At 40.0% G+C, this 18,037-nt stretch overlaps 1 protein-coding gene across 2 annotated transcripts in view; it reads left to right on the top strand.

The window, feature by feature from the left end:
* Positions 1-18,037, top strand: part of LOC126355427 (methenyltetrahydrofolate synthase domain-containing protein) — a 121,711-nt gene that overhangs the window by 46,617 nt on the left and 57,057 nt on the right. For both annotated transcript variants that reach the window (XM_050005733.1, XM_050005734.1), the window contains one exon: positions 4,387-4,499. In XM_050005733.1, coding sequence (XP_049861690.1) covers positions 4,387-4,499 — 113 coding nt within the window. The remainder of the gene's footprint in view (positions 1-4,386; positions 4,500-18,037) is intronic.

The raw sequence follows: 18,037 nt of genomic DNA, 5'->3' as shown, positions 1-18,037 counted from the left end.
GACTCTAAGTAATGGAAATAGCGAAGTCATCAAAGTAAGCACTAAAAGGAATCTGCTACATTTCAGTTACATGATAAATAAAACAAATATGAAAGTTGTAAACTCATCTAAAAGCTTAGGGAATACAATTATGAATAATCTTGCAAAAATAGTAAGCAGCTAATCAGCTGCAAATTGGAAAGCTCATTAAAACTCCTTTACCATGACTTCAGAGTTTATAAAAACAGTTTCTTCAGAAGGAAATATGGAAACTGCATTAAATGTTGTGGCAGAGGTATGTTAAAATATAACTGAAAGGCATGAGTCAGATCTAAAATTTTATCTCCACATTAAATTAAAACATTCACATGTTTGTTGTAATATGGTATTTCTTCGCCAATGTATGGGGACCTTTTTGACAGACCCACTTTGATTTTCTTCAACTTATAAGGTTTGAAGGTCAATACTAACATCAGTTTCCTAAAGCAGTATGATGCACTTGTCATAAACACTCGAAGGAAACAACTTCAAACATTTCTGTACACCACCATATACAACCTATGGAGCATTTTCAGGTTTTTGTTAACAGACTTGTTTGTTTGTGTAGCATTCTTCATAGAACCAACTTTTTTTCCTTTCATTTGAATTCTATATTTATTATCAAATTTAGATGTTAATAGCAAAAATTGAATCATAATTTCTTTTAATAAAAGTAACATCTTGTATTTTCAAAGTCCCCCTGCCCCCTTCTCAGTGTTTTTGAGGAAGTAATTTATGCTCAGGCACTGACCTTCAGATCCTATTAATTATGAAGAAAATCTAAGAAGGCCAGTCCATGAGATACCCTTCTAAGACCTAGTTAGATGCCCATCGTTGTATCTAATATATGAATAACAAGGACCTTTGATGAGACTCATTTCATTTTCCCTTGTCCTCTTGCCTTTTTTCTTATGGCTGCTTATCACACTATGAGAGTATGGTAGGATTATAGGTTCTCACCTTCACAGTTCAGAGGAAATTTTATTGCAGTGGGGGCTCCAAATGATATGTGAATCACCTGTGAATAATAATGTTTTTTGCTTAAAGAAATTCCATACCATCCAGATCTGGGCTGATAGAAGTAAATAAAAATTTCTCATATGACATATCCGTTCTACGGATCGGAGCGTGGAATGTCAGATCCCTTAATCGGGCAGGTAGGTTAGAAAATTTAAAAAGGGAAATGGATAGGTTAAAGTTAGATATAGTGGTAATTAGTGAAGTTCGGTGGCAGGAGGAACAAGATTTCTGGTCAGGTGACTACAGGGTTATAAACACAAAATCAAATAGGGGTAATGCAGGAGTAGGTTTAATAATGAATAGGAAAATAGGAATGCGGGTAAGCTACTACAAACAGCATAGTGAACGCATTATTGTGGCCAAGATAGATACGAAGCCCACACCTACTACAGTAGTACAAGTTTATATGCCAACTAGCTCTGCAGATGATGAAGAAATTGAAGAAATGTACGATGAAATAAAAGAAATTATTCAGATAGTGAAGGGAGACGAAAATTTAATAGTAATGGGTGACTGGAATTCGAGTGTAGGAAAAGGGAGAGAAGGAAACATAGTAGGTGAATATGGATTGGGGCTAAGAAATGAAAGAGGAAGCCGCCTAGTAGAATTTTGCACGGAGCACAACTTAATCATAGCTAACACTTGGTTTAAGAATCATGAAAGAAGGTTGTATACGTGGAAGAACCCTGGAGATACTAAAAGGTATCAGATAGATTATATAATGGTAAGACAGAGATTTAGGAACCAGGTTTTAAGTTGTAAGACATTTCCAGGGGCAGATGTGGACTCTGACCACAATCTATTGGTTATGACCTGTAGATTAAAACTGAAAAAACTGCAAAAATGTGGGAAATTAAGGAGATGGGACCTGGGTAAACTGAAAGAACCAGAGGTTGTACAGAGTTTCAGAGAGAGCATAAGGGAACAATTGACTGGAATAGGGGAAAGAAGTACAGTAGAAGAAGAATGGGTAGCTCTGAGGGATGTAGTAGTGAAGGCAGCAGAGGATAAAGTAGGTACAAAGACGAGGGCTGCTAGAAATCCTTGGGTAACAGAAGAAATATTGAATTTAATTGATGAAAGGAGAAAATATAAAAATGCAGTAAATGAAGCAGGCAAAAAGGAATACAAACGTCTCAAAAATGCGATCGACAGGAAGTGCAAAGTGGCTAAACAGGGATGGCTAGAGGACAAATGTAAGGATGTAGAAGCTTATCTCACTAGGGGTAAGATAGATACTGCCTACAGGAAAATTAAAGAGACCTTTGGAGAGAAGAGAACCATGTGTATGAATATCAAGAGCTCAGATGGCAGCCCAGTTCTAAGCAAAGAAGGGAAGGCAGAAAGGTGGAAGGAGTATATAGAAGGTTTATACAAGGGCGATGTACTTGAGGACAATATTATGGAAATAGAAGAGGATGTAGATGAAGACGAAATGGGAGATACGATACTGCGTGAAGAGTTTGACAGAGCACTGAAAGACCTGAGTCGAAACAAGGCCCCCGGAGTAGACAACATTCCATTAGAACTACTGATGGCCTTGGGAGAGCCAGTCATGACAAAACTCTACCAGCTGGTGAGCAAGATGTATGAGACAGGCGAAATACCCTCAGACTTCAAGAAGAATATAATAATTCCAATCCCAAAGAAAGCAGGTGCTGACAGATGTGAAAATTACCGAACTGTCAGTTTAATAAGCCACGGCTGCAAAATACTAACGCGAATTCTTTACAGACGAATGGAAAAACTGGTAGATGCAGACCTCGGGGAGGATCAGTTTGGATTCCGTCGAAATGTTGGAACACGTGAGGCAATACTGACCTTACGACTTATCTTAGAAGAAAGATTAAGAAAAGGCAAACCAACGTTTCTAGCATTTGTAGACTTAGAGAAAGCTTTTGACAATGTTGACTGGAATACTCTTTTTCAAATTCTAAAGGTGGCAGGGGTAAAATACAGGGAGCGAAAGGCTATTTACAATTTGTACAGAAACCAGGTGGCAGTCATAAAAGTCGAGGAGCATGAAAGGGAAGCAGTGGTGGGGAAAGGAGTGAGACAGGGTTGTAGCCTCTCCCCGATGTTATTCAATCTGTATATTGAGCAAGCAGTAAAGGAAACAAAAGAAAAATTTGGAGTAGGTATTAAAGTCCATGGAGACGAAGTAAAAACTTTGAGGTTCGCCGATGACATTGTAATTCTGTCAGAGACGGCAAAGGACTTGGAAGAGCAGTTGAACGGAATGGACAGTGTCTTGAAAGGAGGATATAAGATGAACATTAACAAAAGTAAAACGAGGATAATGGAATGTAGTCAAATTAAATCGGGTGATGCTGAGGGAATTAGATTAGGAAATGAGACACTTAAAGTAGTAAAGGAGTTTTGCTATTTAGGAAGTAAAATAACTGATGATGGTCGAAGTAGAGAGGATATAAAATGTAGACTGGCAATGGCAAGGAAAGCGTTTCTGAAGAAGAGAAATTTGTTAACATCGAATATAGATTTATGTATCAGGAAGTCGTTTCTGAAAGTATTTGTTTGGAGTGTAGCCATGTATGGAAGTGAAACATGGACGATAACTAGTTTGGACAAGAAGAGAATAGAAGCTTTCGAAATGTGGTGCTACAGAAGAATACTGAAGATAAGGTGGATAGATCACGTAACTAATGAGGAGGTATTGAATAGGATTGGGGAGAAGAGAAGTTTGTGGCACAACTTGACGAGAAGAAGGGATCGGTTGGTAGGACATGTTTTGAGGCATCAAGGGATCACAAATTTAGCATTGGAGGGCAGCGTGGAGGGTAAAAATCGTAGAGGGAGACCAAGAGATGAGTACACTAAGCAGATTCAGAAGGATGTAGGTTGCAGTAGGTACTGGGAGATGAAGCAGCTTGCACAGGATAGAGTAGCATGGAGAGCTGCATCAAACCAGTCTCAGGACTGATGACAACAACAACAACAATGACAAATTACAACTGTTTTGTGAAATACAGGCAAGACAATATGCTGTGTGTCATCATAAAGTTGTGTCCCATCATTGTATACCAAAAGGTTCATATTTACAAATTAGAAGAAAGGAAAAATATTTCCTAGTATTTTTCACTGTTTTACTTTTAGCAACAGTGTGACAACATTGAACTCATTATTGACAAGAAAAGAAATATTCAGGCATAAATTATTACATACTTTGGAATTACTGCAGAGTTTAAAGTACCTTAATGAAATTTTATTGAGTATATAAAGCGTTAGCTTAAAATTTAGGCTACCCATGTAAATCAGTATTTCATAGTTTAGAACTGATTATGTGCATGATTTAATGCAATGTCTCTTATTTTTATTTCGTTGTTGCAGGACACAGAATAGGAAAAGGTGAAGGATATGCAGACCTTGAATTTGCCATGATGGTTGGAATGCACGCTGTGGACGATGACACTGTAATAATAACAACTGTTCATGACTGCCAGGTACTAAAGAAACATAATTTCTAAAATCATTTAATAACTGCCTCGGAGCCCTTTGAGAAGTGCCAGTCCATAATAATATAATCTAGTTTTTCATTGCACCATAAAAATAAGAGACTTACACATAGACTAGATGGAAGTTACACTTTAAGTATGGTGTCTTCGTATCAGATTCCAACATAAACAATTTAATGTAGCACCAATTGAATAAACTGCCAACATTGTTGTGCCATAGAGGGATGTGCATATGCTAAGTCCTTGACTATTACTATTACCCATTGTAATGCTGCACTGTCAAGTAATGTGTTATATGTTTTCACACATTAGAGTGGAAACATGATGCAAATGTACAGGTACTGTACTGACAGTGCTGAAATGGCAATGTAGTATAGACTGTTTTATACAGACAGCACACTGAATAAAGCTGCAGTTTCATGTGCCATCTTCTAATTACATCCCCATATGCAGTTGCCACTAAAAATAGTTGCAGCATCCCAGAATATCAGTAAGGAATAAAATACTGTAACAATGACACCAAGAAATCCTTCAGTGAGTGTACATGTCTTGGTAGGTCACAAAGTAGTATCTAAACATATCACATGTTGCGTTACAATCTCCTGCAGTACAAAAACATTTAAAATCTTGTCACTCATACTTCTTTCTCTCTGGCAGCATTAACCATCTCTGACTTTATAGAAACCCATATGGCACTACAGATGAGATATTTCTTGGCCAAGTATTGTAAATGAACATATGGTAGGAGGCGAACACTCACATTCTTGCAATATAGGGGACCAAAACGCATTAAAGATATATTTTTAGTGATTTGATCCCTATACATGTGTGTAATGTGATAAAGCACAACCATGTTGTACTTAGGAGGATTATTCAGCACATAAAACACAGGTAGTACCCGTGGTCTAGGGGTAGTGTCTTTGATTCGTAATCAAAACGTCTTCGGTCCCGGGTTCGATCTCTGCCACTGCCTAAATTTTCATAAATAATCAGCATTGTAAGCCGAAGACTTCCGGCATAAGAAGTCAGCCTCATTCTGCCAACGGCCTTGTCAAAGAGGGCGGAGGAGCAGATAGAGGTTCAGGGCACTCTCTTGTCCTAGGGGTGGGAAATTGCCCCTAAAGGCGGAAGAATCAGCAATGATCAATGACATGAGGATGCAGAAGGCAATGGAAACCACTGCATTAAAGACATGTAACGTGTATCCACAGGACATGTGGCCTGTAGTTGAAGAACTGTCATGATGATCTTTCCATTGGCAAAAGATTCCGGAATAGTCCCCCATTCGGATCTCCGGGAGGGGACTACCAAGGGGGAGGTTACCATGAGAAAAAGATTGAATAATCAACGAAAGGATAATGTTCTACGAGTCGGGACGTGGAATGTCAGAAGCTTGAACGTGGTAGGGAAACTAGGAAATCTGAAAAGGGAAATGCAAAGGCTCAATCTAGATATAGTAGGGGTCAGTGAAGTGAAGTGGAAGGAAGACAAGGATTTCTGGTCAGATGAGTATCGAGTAGTATCAACAGCAGCAGAAAATGGTATAACAGGTGTAGGACTCGTTATGAATAGGAAGGTAGGGCAGAGGGTGTGTTACTGTGAACAGTTCAGTGACCGAGTTGTTCTAATCAGAATCGACAGCAGACCAACACCGACAACGATAGTTCAGGTATACATGCCGACGTCGCAAGCTGAAGATGAACAGATAGAGAAAGTGTATGAGGATATTGAAAGGGTAATGCAGTATGTAAAGGAGGATGAAAATCTAATAGTCATGGGCGACTGGAATGCAGTTGTAGGGGAAGGAGTAGAAGAAAAGGTTACAGGAGAATATGGGCTTGGGAGAAGGAATGAAAGAGGAGAAAGACTAATTGAGTTCTGTAACAAGTTTCAGCTAGTAATAGCGAATACCCTGTTAAAGAATCACAACAGGAGGAGGAGGTATACTTGGAAAAGGCCGGGAGATAGGGGAAGATTTCAATTAGATTACATCATGGTCAGACAGAGATCCCGAAATCAGATACTGGATTGTAAGGCGTACCCAGGAGCAGATATAGACTCAGATCACAATATAGTAGTGATGAAGAGTAGACTGAAGTTCAAGACATTAGTCAGGAAGAATCAATACGAAAAGAAGTGGGATACGGGAGTTCTAAGGAATGACGAGATACGTTTGAAGTTCTCTAGCGCTATAGATACAGCAATAAGGAATAGTGCAGTAGGCAACACAGTTGAAGAGGTATGGACATCTCTAAAAAGGGCCATCACAGAAGTTGGGAAGGAAAACATAGGTACAAAGAAGGTAGCTGCGAAGAAACCATGGGTAACAGAAGAAATGCTTCAGTTGATTGATGAAAGGAGGAAGTACAAACATGTTCCGGGAAAATCAGGAATACAGAAATACAAGTCGCTGAGAAATGAAATAAATATTAAGTGCAGGGAAGCTAAGACGAAATGGCTGCAGGAAAAATGTGAAGACATCGAAAAAGATGATTGTCGTAAGGACAGACTCAGCATACAGAAAAGTCAAAACAATCTTTGGTGACATTAAAAGCAACGGTGGTAACATTAAGAGTGCAATGGGAATTCCACTGTTAAATGCAGAGGAGAGAGCAGATAGGTGGAAAGAATACATTGAAAGCCTCTATGAGGGTGAAGATTTGTCTGATGTGATAGAAGAAGAAACAGGAGTAGATTTAGAAGAGATAGGGGATCCAGTATTAGAATCGGAATTTAAAAGAGCTTTGGAGGACTTATGGTCAAATAAGGCAGAAGGGATAGATAACATTCCATCAGAATTTCTAAAATCATTAGGGGAAGTGGCAACAAAACGACTATTCACGTTGGTGTGTAGAATATATGAGTCTGGCGACATACCATCTGACTTTCGGAAAAGCATCATCCACACAATTCCGAAGACGGCAAGAGCTGACAAGTGCGAGAATTATCGCACAATCAGCTTAACAGCTTATGCATCGAAGCTGCTTACAAGAATAATATACAGAAGAATGGAAAAGAAAATTGAGAATGAGCTAGGTGACGATCAGTTTGGCTTTAGGAAAAGTAAAGGCATGAGAGAGGCAATTCTGACGTTACGGCTAATAATGGAAGCAACCTAGCTAGATCGTCCTGATCTAGGATGTCCAATTTGGCACTGGGTAATTTCTGTGGTAGACTCAGCTGGTCAGAGCTGGAGTTATACACGTTCATAGGATTTGTCGACCTGGAAAAAGCGTTCGACAATATAAAATGGTGCAAGCTGTTCGAGATACTGAAAAAAGTAGGGGTAAGCTATAGGGAGAGACGGGTCATATACAATATGTACAACAACCAAGAGGGAATAATAAGAGTGGACGATCAAGAACGAAGTGCTCATATTAAGAAGGGTGTAAGACAAGGCTGTAGCCCTTCGCCCCTACTCTTCAATCTGTACATCGAGGAAGCAATGATGGAAATAAACGAAAGGTTCAGGAGTGGAATTAAAATACAAGGTGAAAGGATATCAATGATACGATTCGCTGATGACATTGCTATCCTGAGTGAAAGTGAAGAAGAATTAAATGATCTGCTGAACAGAATGAACAGTCTAATGAGTGCACAGTATGGTTTGAGAGTAAATCGGAGAAAGACGAAGGTAATGAGAAGTTGTAGAAATGAGAACAGCGAGAAACTTAACATCAGGATTGATGGTCACAAAGTCAATGAAGTTAAGGAATTCTGCTACCTAGGCAGTAAAATAACCAATGACGGACGGAGCGAGGAAGACATCAAAAGCAGACTCGCTATGGCAAAAAAGGCATTTCTGGCCAAGAGAAGTATACTAATATCAAATACCGGCCTTAATTTGAGGAAGAAATTCCTGAGGATGTACGTCTGGAGTACAGCATTGTATGGTAGTGAAATATGGACTGTGGGAAAACCGAAACAGAAGAGAATCGATGCATTTGAAATGTGGTGCTATAGACGAATGTTGAAAATTAGGTGGACTGATAAGGTAAGGAATGAGGAGGTTCTACGCAGAATCGGAGAGGAAAGGAATATGTGGAAAACACTGGTAAGGAGAAGGGACAGGGTGATAGGACATCTGCTAAGACATGAGGGAATGACTTCCATGGTACTAGAGGGAGCTGTAGAGGGCAAAAACTGTAGAGGAAGACAGAGATTGGACTACGTCAAGCAAATAATTGAGGACATAGGTTTCAAGTGCTACTCTGAGAGGAAGAGGTTAGCACAGGAAAGGAATTCGTGGCGGGCCGCATCAAACCAGTCAGTTGACTGATGACAAAATATACATGAAACAAGGCAGACAAATAACAACTTTTGTGATTAGCAGATCATTCATGTAGGGGGGGGGGGGGGGGGGAATTAGGAAGGGAAACAACTTACCTGTGCATAGGCATATTCTACTATAAACACAAACACTCACTCACTTATAAATGAAATATAATGGAAACAGTACAAGTTTATGATTGTTTACATGTGCCTGCGTGCCACCCATAACTCATCTGCAGGTGAATGATATCTTGTTGTCATATGTTATATGTTGTTTCCACACCTGTGAGTAGTTTAGCTGCACAGGCCATAGGCTCACTGTGATCACATAACTATTCTTCATTTGCAGTCACTTGCCAGTATCCATGGATATCTGTCTGCCTGCCTGTATAGATAGCAGCACAACTGCCAGCAGGCTGATGGGTGCCTCTCTGGACTTTACACTGGTCACATCTCATGTCCCATCAATGAGGCCATATCTCACACCTTGCTGACCGATCAGCATCGTGGCTGCCATTTGTTGAGCAACATTCCCATTGGGCGCTGACCCTGCAAACGCTGACACTGGCTCTTCAGCTTCACCTATGCTTGCTCTTCAGCTTCACCAATACTGCCGTTCCTGATGGGCTTCCACTGCATTGACATTGCAGCTTATATCAAGATTCTGTCGAGTCAGTGTTGCTGCTTTGTTATCCTGCTCAGCTCTTGCTGCTTCCCCGTATCGGCCTTCAGTCAAGCTGATGCTGCAGTATTACCAGGCTCCTGCCAAGCCCATACAGCAGCTTCCCACTGGGCTTCTGCCAAACTTGTTGTGCAGTCCATGCCGGGCTCCTACTGAGTCTGCAATGCAACAACATAACAGGCAATAGCTGCAGCCTTCACTGGATGCCAGCTGTACCCACTCCAAGCATCACACCAGGGCCAGCCATAGCACTATGCTGACACCAGTAGGACTGGCTGGTCAGCAACCAGTGTGCCAGATCCGGAGGAGCACTCTCAATTTATTACAGATGGCTATCCGAGGACAGCTGTTTATTTTGTTCTGCCCTTGCCACCACCAAAGAAAAAAAGAAGTCTCATTTCAGGGACTCATTTGAAAAAGTTAGTGTCTGGGTTGGCATTATATCTAGTGGCTCTCCAGCCAAAACAACAAAGGCTCTCACACATTTATAGTTCAATCCACAAACGATGGTGGTTCACACTTGTCAAGGCATGGATGAGGATAGCATTGTTGGTGATTCCAGGTGCCAGTTGTGATACATGCGTGTGTTTGCTTTTCACTTGAAAGCATACCTCCTACAAATAATATCTCTCCCTTGCATGTGCAGAATTTATCACTTACTACCTCCCACAGTGATGACAGATTGCAACAAATGGAATAATAAATTCACTGAACAACTCGCTGCTGTCACACTCAATGCTTGCATTAGCTACGAAATTCACAGCAGAGCCCTCAGAACAGTACTGAACGCTCATTGGCTGTCAGAGAATGATGCTGTAGGTGAACAGAATAAGCCTAAACTTGACCACCGTTTTTTGTGACTCCAAATGTAGTGAGAGTTGTTCAAGTGACAGTAGCCTGGAGATGGAATGTCATGCCCACTATGTCACAGATCATACCATTAGCTAGCATTGAGGTATCCCACAATTCCATCCTCATCTTGCCCTTTGACTTTCCTTGCTTGTAGCAGGAGTAAACACTGAGTAAACCCAATGCATGTCTGCTTTCTGAAAACAAGGATTTGGTGACAGCATTTCTCTCTGACATTTGGATGTTTTTGTCTTATCCATAAACAGTTGTGTATTTCACAAGCCTGCCTCCTAGTCTGACAGACTGTGATATTTTATCTCTTGGCACCATCATAGCTCTTCTGCTGACATCAATTTGAAGGTTTCCTTCCATTCTGAAACTAGCAACACTTGTTGTGTCTTTACTCTTACCAGTTTTCCGAAAGCTTCCCATTTCCCTGGGTAGGAGTGAACTGTGAAGTGTCATTAATGTGTATTCATACTCACCACTGGAAACTGCACCAACACATGTTGTCTTGCTCCATCCATGTTAGTTCCAATTGTTCACATGTTGTAAAATAGTGACAAACTCTGTTCTCTTGTGGTTCCACTATATGCTGCAAATCTACTGTTAACCCTCGCTGTACTTGTCTGTGGTTCAGCTAAGAAATGTTGTGGTGGCAACAATGTAAGACTCAATAGTCTATGTACTGCTTGATAAAGTGCTTCTGGCAATGTTGCTGCTTCCATCCATGCTTCAGTCAAGCTGTCTACCAGGGAGTGTAGTAACAATGCTACAGCAGTTCTTCCATCCATTAAAATGTATTTGAGTCTCCATTCTGTCCAATTTGTTCCTACAGTATTCCTCATATACTTTCTTCTGATGTCATTCAACACATCCAGCTCTAAATTTGACAACTGTGTGATATGCCACTCCACAGTTGCCCTGTAAGTGTCGGTTACTGCTTGTACTTCTTCTAACATTCTGTTCAACTCCTAAGTGTCATTATTATCCATTGTGCTACCTGCATCTAACCATCCTCTCTTTCTCTGTGTCAGTGTTCATGGTATCAAGTTCATTATGGACGTAACTGCTTTCTCAATGTTTTGTATGAAAGTCGTAAGCTGTGATATTCTCTTTGCATTTCTGTTAATACTCTTCTGTTCTCTGCTTCTTCATGCAGCTCTGTAAATGATTCCTTTAACTTACGTATCTCATTCCTCACATATCATGTGTTGCAGGTCAACCTTAATGTGTGCTGCTGTGTAATTAACACAACGTCCCCATGTTTGGAAAATAACACTCCTGCTTTGAGTAGCTGGTTTTGTAGTGCACCTACTACTTCTCCCCCCTCCCCCAAAGAGGTTTAGAGTCATCAGGATTACAATATTCATCCTGGACATTCTCAGCAGTATGCTACCTGTGGGAAGGAATTTGCATTTCCCCTCCCCCTTTCAGAAAGTGTGCATGCACAATTCCCTGCTGTTTGACAGCACTCCAGTTCCTGTTCTCTTACAGCCTATAAAGACAGTATCGGAACTCCCAAAATACAGTAATGCTTAACAGTAACAAAAACAAACTCATACTATACCCCAAATATATTACGACAGTGACGAAACTACCTCACACATTATCCAAACCATGTTCCATAGTTGTTTACTGAAGTGATATAAGTGCATAAGGCACTTCATGTATACCTTGGTCATTATCAACTTCCACTCTTTTCCCCTCTACCCAAGATTTAACACACTGTACTAATGATGATACTGGTACTTGCAGCAAAGTGTCCACAGTTCCTTTAAATGGCTTAACAGGTACCACATGGACAGTGGAAGTTTTCAGTGCTAACTGGAACTTGAAGTTGACAGGTGATGTCTCTGTGACTTAACACGTTCCCTAACATCAGATTAGGAGGTTCTTTGTCTTACCTGTGGTGTATAGATATACGAGGTGTATTCAAAAAGAAACCGAACTTTTGAAATAGTGCGCCAACCAGCAGTAGAGTGCACTGCGGCTACTGAGCGCACCTAGCGGCAGGTTTGGATAACAAACTGCCATTTGCCTCGTGTCGCTCAGACAATAAGTAAGCAAACCACCGCTGCTGAAGTAAGCACATGTAGAGCCTGCTTGTTAGATTAGTGCAATGAAGAAGCTTGAAGAACAATGTGTGTGTGAAATTCAGCTACAAACTTGGCAAAACCTTCACAGAGACATTTCAAATGGTTAGCCAAGCAAACAGGGAGTACTATGAGTAGTTTAAATGTTTTCAACAGGGCAGAATGTCTGTCTGATAATTCCAAGTATGGACATCCTTCCACATCAACAGATGATGAACATGTGGATAGTGTTCCTGTTGTGATTTGCGGAAATCATTGTTCAACTGTTCGGAAAGTTGCTGAGGAAGTGTGCATCACCATAGATAGGATCATACCATCAAATTTTGAGTGAAAATCATGAGATGCATCGTGTCAGTGCAAAATTTGTACCACATTTGTTGACTGAAGATCAGAATCAGACCTGTGTTGAAATGTGCGAGGAACTGCTTGCCATTGTTAATGACAGTGAAAACTTTCTTCAGAACATCATAACAGGCAATGAGACCTGAGTGTATGGCTTTGATGCTGAAATGAAGATGTAGTCATCAGGGGGATGTGCAAGGGGTTCACCTCATCCAAAAAATGCATGCATGAGTCGGTCAAAGATCCAGGTGATGTTGGTTCTTTTTTTTTGCAAAGACATTATCCATCATGAATTTATGCCACGTGGTCAGATGGTAAACATGGAAGTATACCAGGGAATCCTAGTGTGCATAAGAGGGTACTGTGCACAGAACGAGGCCTGAATTGTGAGAAAACCACTGTTGGATGTTGAGAATGCGCCAGATCACTTGCCACTCTTTGTGTACAGCTATCTAAAAAAATACCACTTTCCCATTGTACCCCATCCATCTTATTCTCGAGACCTAGCACCAGCAGACGTTTTCCTGTTTTCCAAACTGAAAAACACTTTGAAATGATGATGTTTCCAAACCATAGAGGACATACAGGACAATGCAATGAGAAACCTGTGCACCATCCTACAAAATTTGTTCCAGGAGGCATTCCAAAACTAGAAGAAATGATTGAATTGGTGTATTGCCAGTAGTAGAGGGGACTATTTTGAAGGGGACAATGCTTAAAATGTTGTACAATGAGCAGTAAAGCTGATACAGCAAAACTTCAGTTTCTTTTTGAACACACCAAGTACATCAGCAAAACCCATTGCCCCACCCGTGAAGTAACTTACTAATATGTCATCCCATCTACTCTTGACACCTGAGCACTTAAATATTTGCTTTTTACCCCTGCCCAACATCCTATGACTTTTTCACAAACTTCTTTACTGAATCACTGTTTTTCGCCAGTTTAGATTTAACTATGGCTAAAGGTGAAGGTGTCTTTCTACTACATACTACCTCGTAAGATCAGAGTTCAACATTGCTATGTGCTTTAGAGTTATACACTGACATGATGGACAGGAGTAATGTTTTCCAATCACTGTGATGACTGTTCACATAATAATTCAATGTTTTGGTGATTGTACAGTGAATGTGTTCCATTCTTCCATTCAGTTGAGGGTGAAAAGAGCTAGTTGTAAGCTTCTAAATTTGTGGCAAATGGTGTAACTTCTGGTCAGATATAAAATTAATGCCCTTATTTATGATAAGTCGGGAAGACCAAACTGTAGCAGCCAGCTCTTCACCATGACCTGTGCCATCATACTTGTTTATCGATCTGGGTTGCAACCATTGTGACAGAATGTGAAAAGTGATCTATCATGGTTAATATATAATGGTGAGCTTTTTAGCTTTCAGTGTGTATTTGAAAGGCTGTAGAACATCCACTCCCACTATTTGAAATGGTGTGGATGCTTTTTGGTAACTTGTAATGATCATTGGTGACTCAGATCAGCACATTGTGCACAATTTTTTATATACTGCCCAGCATCCTGTCTCCTTGTTCTCCACCAGAACTTTCTGGTTACCTATTGATCACTTACTCTCCAACCTCCATGACCTACTGAAACGTGGCCATGTGCTTGCTGTAACACTTCATCCTTGAAAGTTGCAGTTAGCACCAAGCGTGGTCTGCACTTTGTCATCTGAAAAACAAGCCCTTGTGTTGTAAATTGTGGCCATGTCCTAAATACCTCACAGTCAGCATCAGCAGCCTGTGCTTCTTGCATTCCTACCTAGCATTCGTACAACTTCAATTTTCATAATCAAGCCATTGGCATTGCTGTGTTTTTTATGTGGTTTATATATCACTTCATAATTAGGTTCACTTAATTTCGGAACCCATACTTTAATAATGCTCTAATCCTAGTAACCACTTCACTGCAGTGTAGTCTGTTACGGCTTTAAATTCTCTCCTGTACAGGTAATAATGGAAATACCTAATACCATAAATGACAGACAACATCTCGTCAGTAATGCCCTCAGTCAACTGTTGATCAATAAATTCTTCCATTATAGACTGTAGGTGCTGAGGGACTCTGTATGGCTTCTTGTACAGAGGAAAGTTATTATCCACTGGTATCATATGTTGCATTACTGGTGTTGCTAGTAATGGTCAGCCAGGATTAAACAGTTGTGCAAGTCAGAGTAACAGTGCGTCCATGGCTGATTTATCTCTTCCTTTTAAATGTTTCACCCTCTCACATAATGCAGATGCATTGATGGTTTGCTTGTGGCAGAAATCTCCACTCAACCTAGCTAGATCGTCCTGATCTAGGATGTCCAATTTGGCACTGGGTAATTTCTGTGGTAGACTCAGCTGGTCAGAGCTGGAGTTATACACATTTACCAGAACCACACTGGTTTGCATGAAACAATGTGACATATACATGTTGTCATTGTATTCCAACAACTTCGCAACATGTAATCTCATACTTGGTAGGTCAGTACTTACACATACACAAACTATCATTCCTGTAACTGTCTGCACTTTATCATACAAATTGAGATTTAGTGCATGCATCTGCAGTTTGATAACACTTCATGACTAGTGAACCTTTTGTTGGTGTAACACTTGCAGTGGTCATTCCCAGCTGAAACAATGCTGCGCTGAGTTCAATAGTATACTGCGAAAAGTAATTTTTTTTTTTTTTTGTTCTGCTTATCATTAAATTCAAGTCCTAAGATTACACAGTACCCCTCACTAGTATATTGGCAATACTTCCATACGTTCCTGAAAAAATCTCTCCTCAACACTGAAACTGTGCACTGTTGACCCCAGTGTCACATATCATTGTCCCTACCCCAAGTAACCTACATTGTGGAGATTTTAGACTCTTCCCACCCAGGAGCTCCAGACCAGCTACCAACACATGAGCTCCTGAGGTCCACCAAAAATCTATGTTCCATTCCATTTACAGTGCCCAGCAAGTAACATTCTGCATCTGCGTTCACTTTTGTAGGATTCTGTTTTACTGGACCGCCGTCCGGGTGGCGAGGAACTCCCATTAGCATTTAACAAATCATTGCCCTGACACTTATCATTTTCCTTCTTTTTCTGACAGTCTCGCACCCAATGCCTTACTTCTGTGCTTTCATAGCATTCTGGTTGACAGCATGGCTTCCTAATGTGGTCCATACACCCGCACCTATATCATTTCACCTCAGAGGAAAAGACATTTTATTTTGTCATTAGGTCACTATGTTGATGCCTTCAAGTTGTGTAGCAACCATAATAGTGGTGGCTCAATCCCTCAGGTTTTCCATTCTCACACTTGTTGACATATCCAGTGGAAGTCCCCTCAGGAATACATACAGTGCCCTGTTCTTTGCTTGCCTTAGAATAATTCTGTCTGCTTCCACATTGTGTGTCAACTCATAGGTTTGTGCACTGACTTTCATAATTCTGTCTGAAAATGCTTCCATTTCTGTAACAAGCCATTAAGCCCGTTCTCTAAGAACCCTCATAGTGTTTTGCTTTTGGCAATGTTGACAAAGCCTCTTTGTAAGCTGTTAACATTTATGTGCTTTATTCTGTCCCGCATATGTGATGTAAGTTTTTGTATTGCAGATCAATCATAACTTGACTTGTGCAAGCGTGTCTCATCTGACCAATTACCTGACTTAAACACAGCTTTTGGGTCACTAATAAACACTGTGTTTCATTCAGTTGCTGTCAGACGGTCCATAAGTAAAAATTATCAATATACTGTAATATTACACGCAACTGAGGAAGACAGGACTATAAAAGTTGAAGATGTTAATGTTACCATTTTTCACCAAAATATTCCGGTATTGAAGAATAAAGTAGATTAGCTCCTGCTTTGTTGAGATGACATTGAATCTGATAATGTAATAGATATACTATGCCTGTCTGAGCATCACATTGTGTCTGATATGGAAAAGGTAAATATCAGTGGTTATAAACTAGCTGCACATATGAGTAGAGAGAATAAGGTGAGAGGAGGGGTTGCCATATATTTCAAAAGTTATCACTGTGTAAAAATCTTAGATACAAGGAAGTTTTGTTTAGAGTAACATATAGAAGCATGTGCCTGTCAACTTAAACTGAAGGAGGACTCTTTTATAATTGTAACTGTATATAGGTCCCCTTCAGGAAACTTTCATTTATTCCTGGAAAACTTGGATGCCTTGTTGTGCTATCTGTCAGAAAGGGGAAAGCAAATTATTATCTGTGGGGACTTCAATGTTGATTCACTGAAAGAGTCTAATAGGAAGAAAGACCTGAAAGTCTTGCTCAATTCTTTCAATTTGACATTTGTCATTGATTTTCGTACACGGGTAGTAAAAGACACCAGCACATTGATAGATGACACTTTTACAGACCAAGATAAGTTTAAAACATAAATTCTTGTCCTGTTGAGAATGGCCTTTCTGATCATGGTGCTCAGCTAGTTACAGTATATGACATAGCTCCATTCAGTAATTCAAAACTATCCTCCAAAGTTGTCCATTCAGTTAATGACTCAACAATTAGAAACTTCAGGGAAAATCTTCAGAAGTTAGACTGGGATGAGGTGTACAAGGAATCTAATGCTAATTTAAAATATAACTTATTTCATGATACACTTGTAAGAGAATATGAAAACTGTTTCCCCAAGAAAGTAGTTAAATTTAATTATAACAAACCATACAAAAATTAATGATGATGTAAATAAAATAGAAAGAAACTTCCACATGGGAAAAATATATTAAAAATGCATGTGTGTGTGTGCGAGTGTACACCTGTCCTTTTTTTCCCCTAAGGGAAGTCTTTCCGCTCCTGGGATTGGAATGACTCCTTACCCTCTCCCTTAAAACCCACATCCTTTCGTCTTTCCCTCTCCTTCCTGAAGAAGCAACCATCAGTTGCGAAAGCTAGTAATTCTGTGCGTGTGTTTGTGTGTTTTGTTCATGTGCCTGTCTGCCGGCGCTTTCCCGCTTGGTAAGTCTTGGAATCTTTGTTTTTAATATAAACCATACAAAAAAGTTGGCTTACTAAAGGAATAAAAAATCTTGAAACCACAAGGGAACTATCTAACAAAAAGAAAGAGTAGTGACCCAGAAACAGCTAATATTATAAAAACTACTGTGCCACATTAAGAAAGGTTATAAAAAAGTCCAGAAGCAAGTGCATCATGTCTGAGATTAATACCACTGATAACAAAATAAAAATAATTGGTATATTATTACAAGGGAGACAGGGTAACCAAGAGTACAGGATGACGACATTACCATCAAAGCGAATGG

The sequence above is a fragment of the Schistocerca gregaria genome, chromosome 3 (assembly GCF_023897955.1).
Source record: "Schistocerca gregaria isolate iqSchGreg1 chromosome 3, iqSchGreg1.2, whole genome shotgun sequence".
Lineage (NCBI taxonomy): Eukaryota > Metazoa > Arthropoda > Insecta > Orthoptera > Acrididae > Schistocerca > Schistocerca gregaria.
Note: the sequence above shows the minus strand (reverse complement) of the source record. Positions and strands in the feature narration are given on the sequence as shown.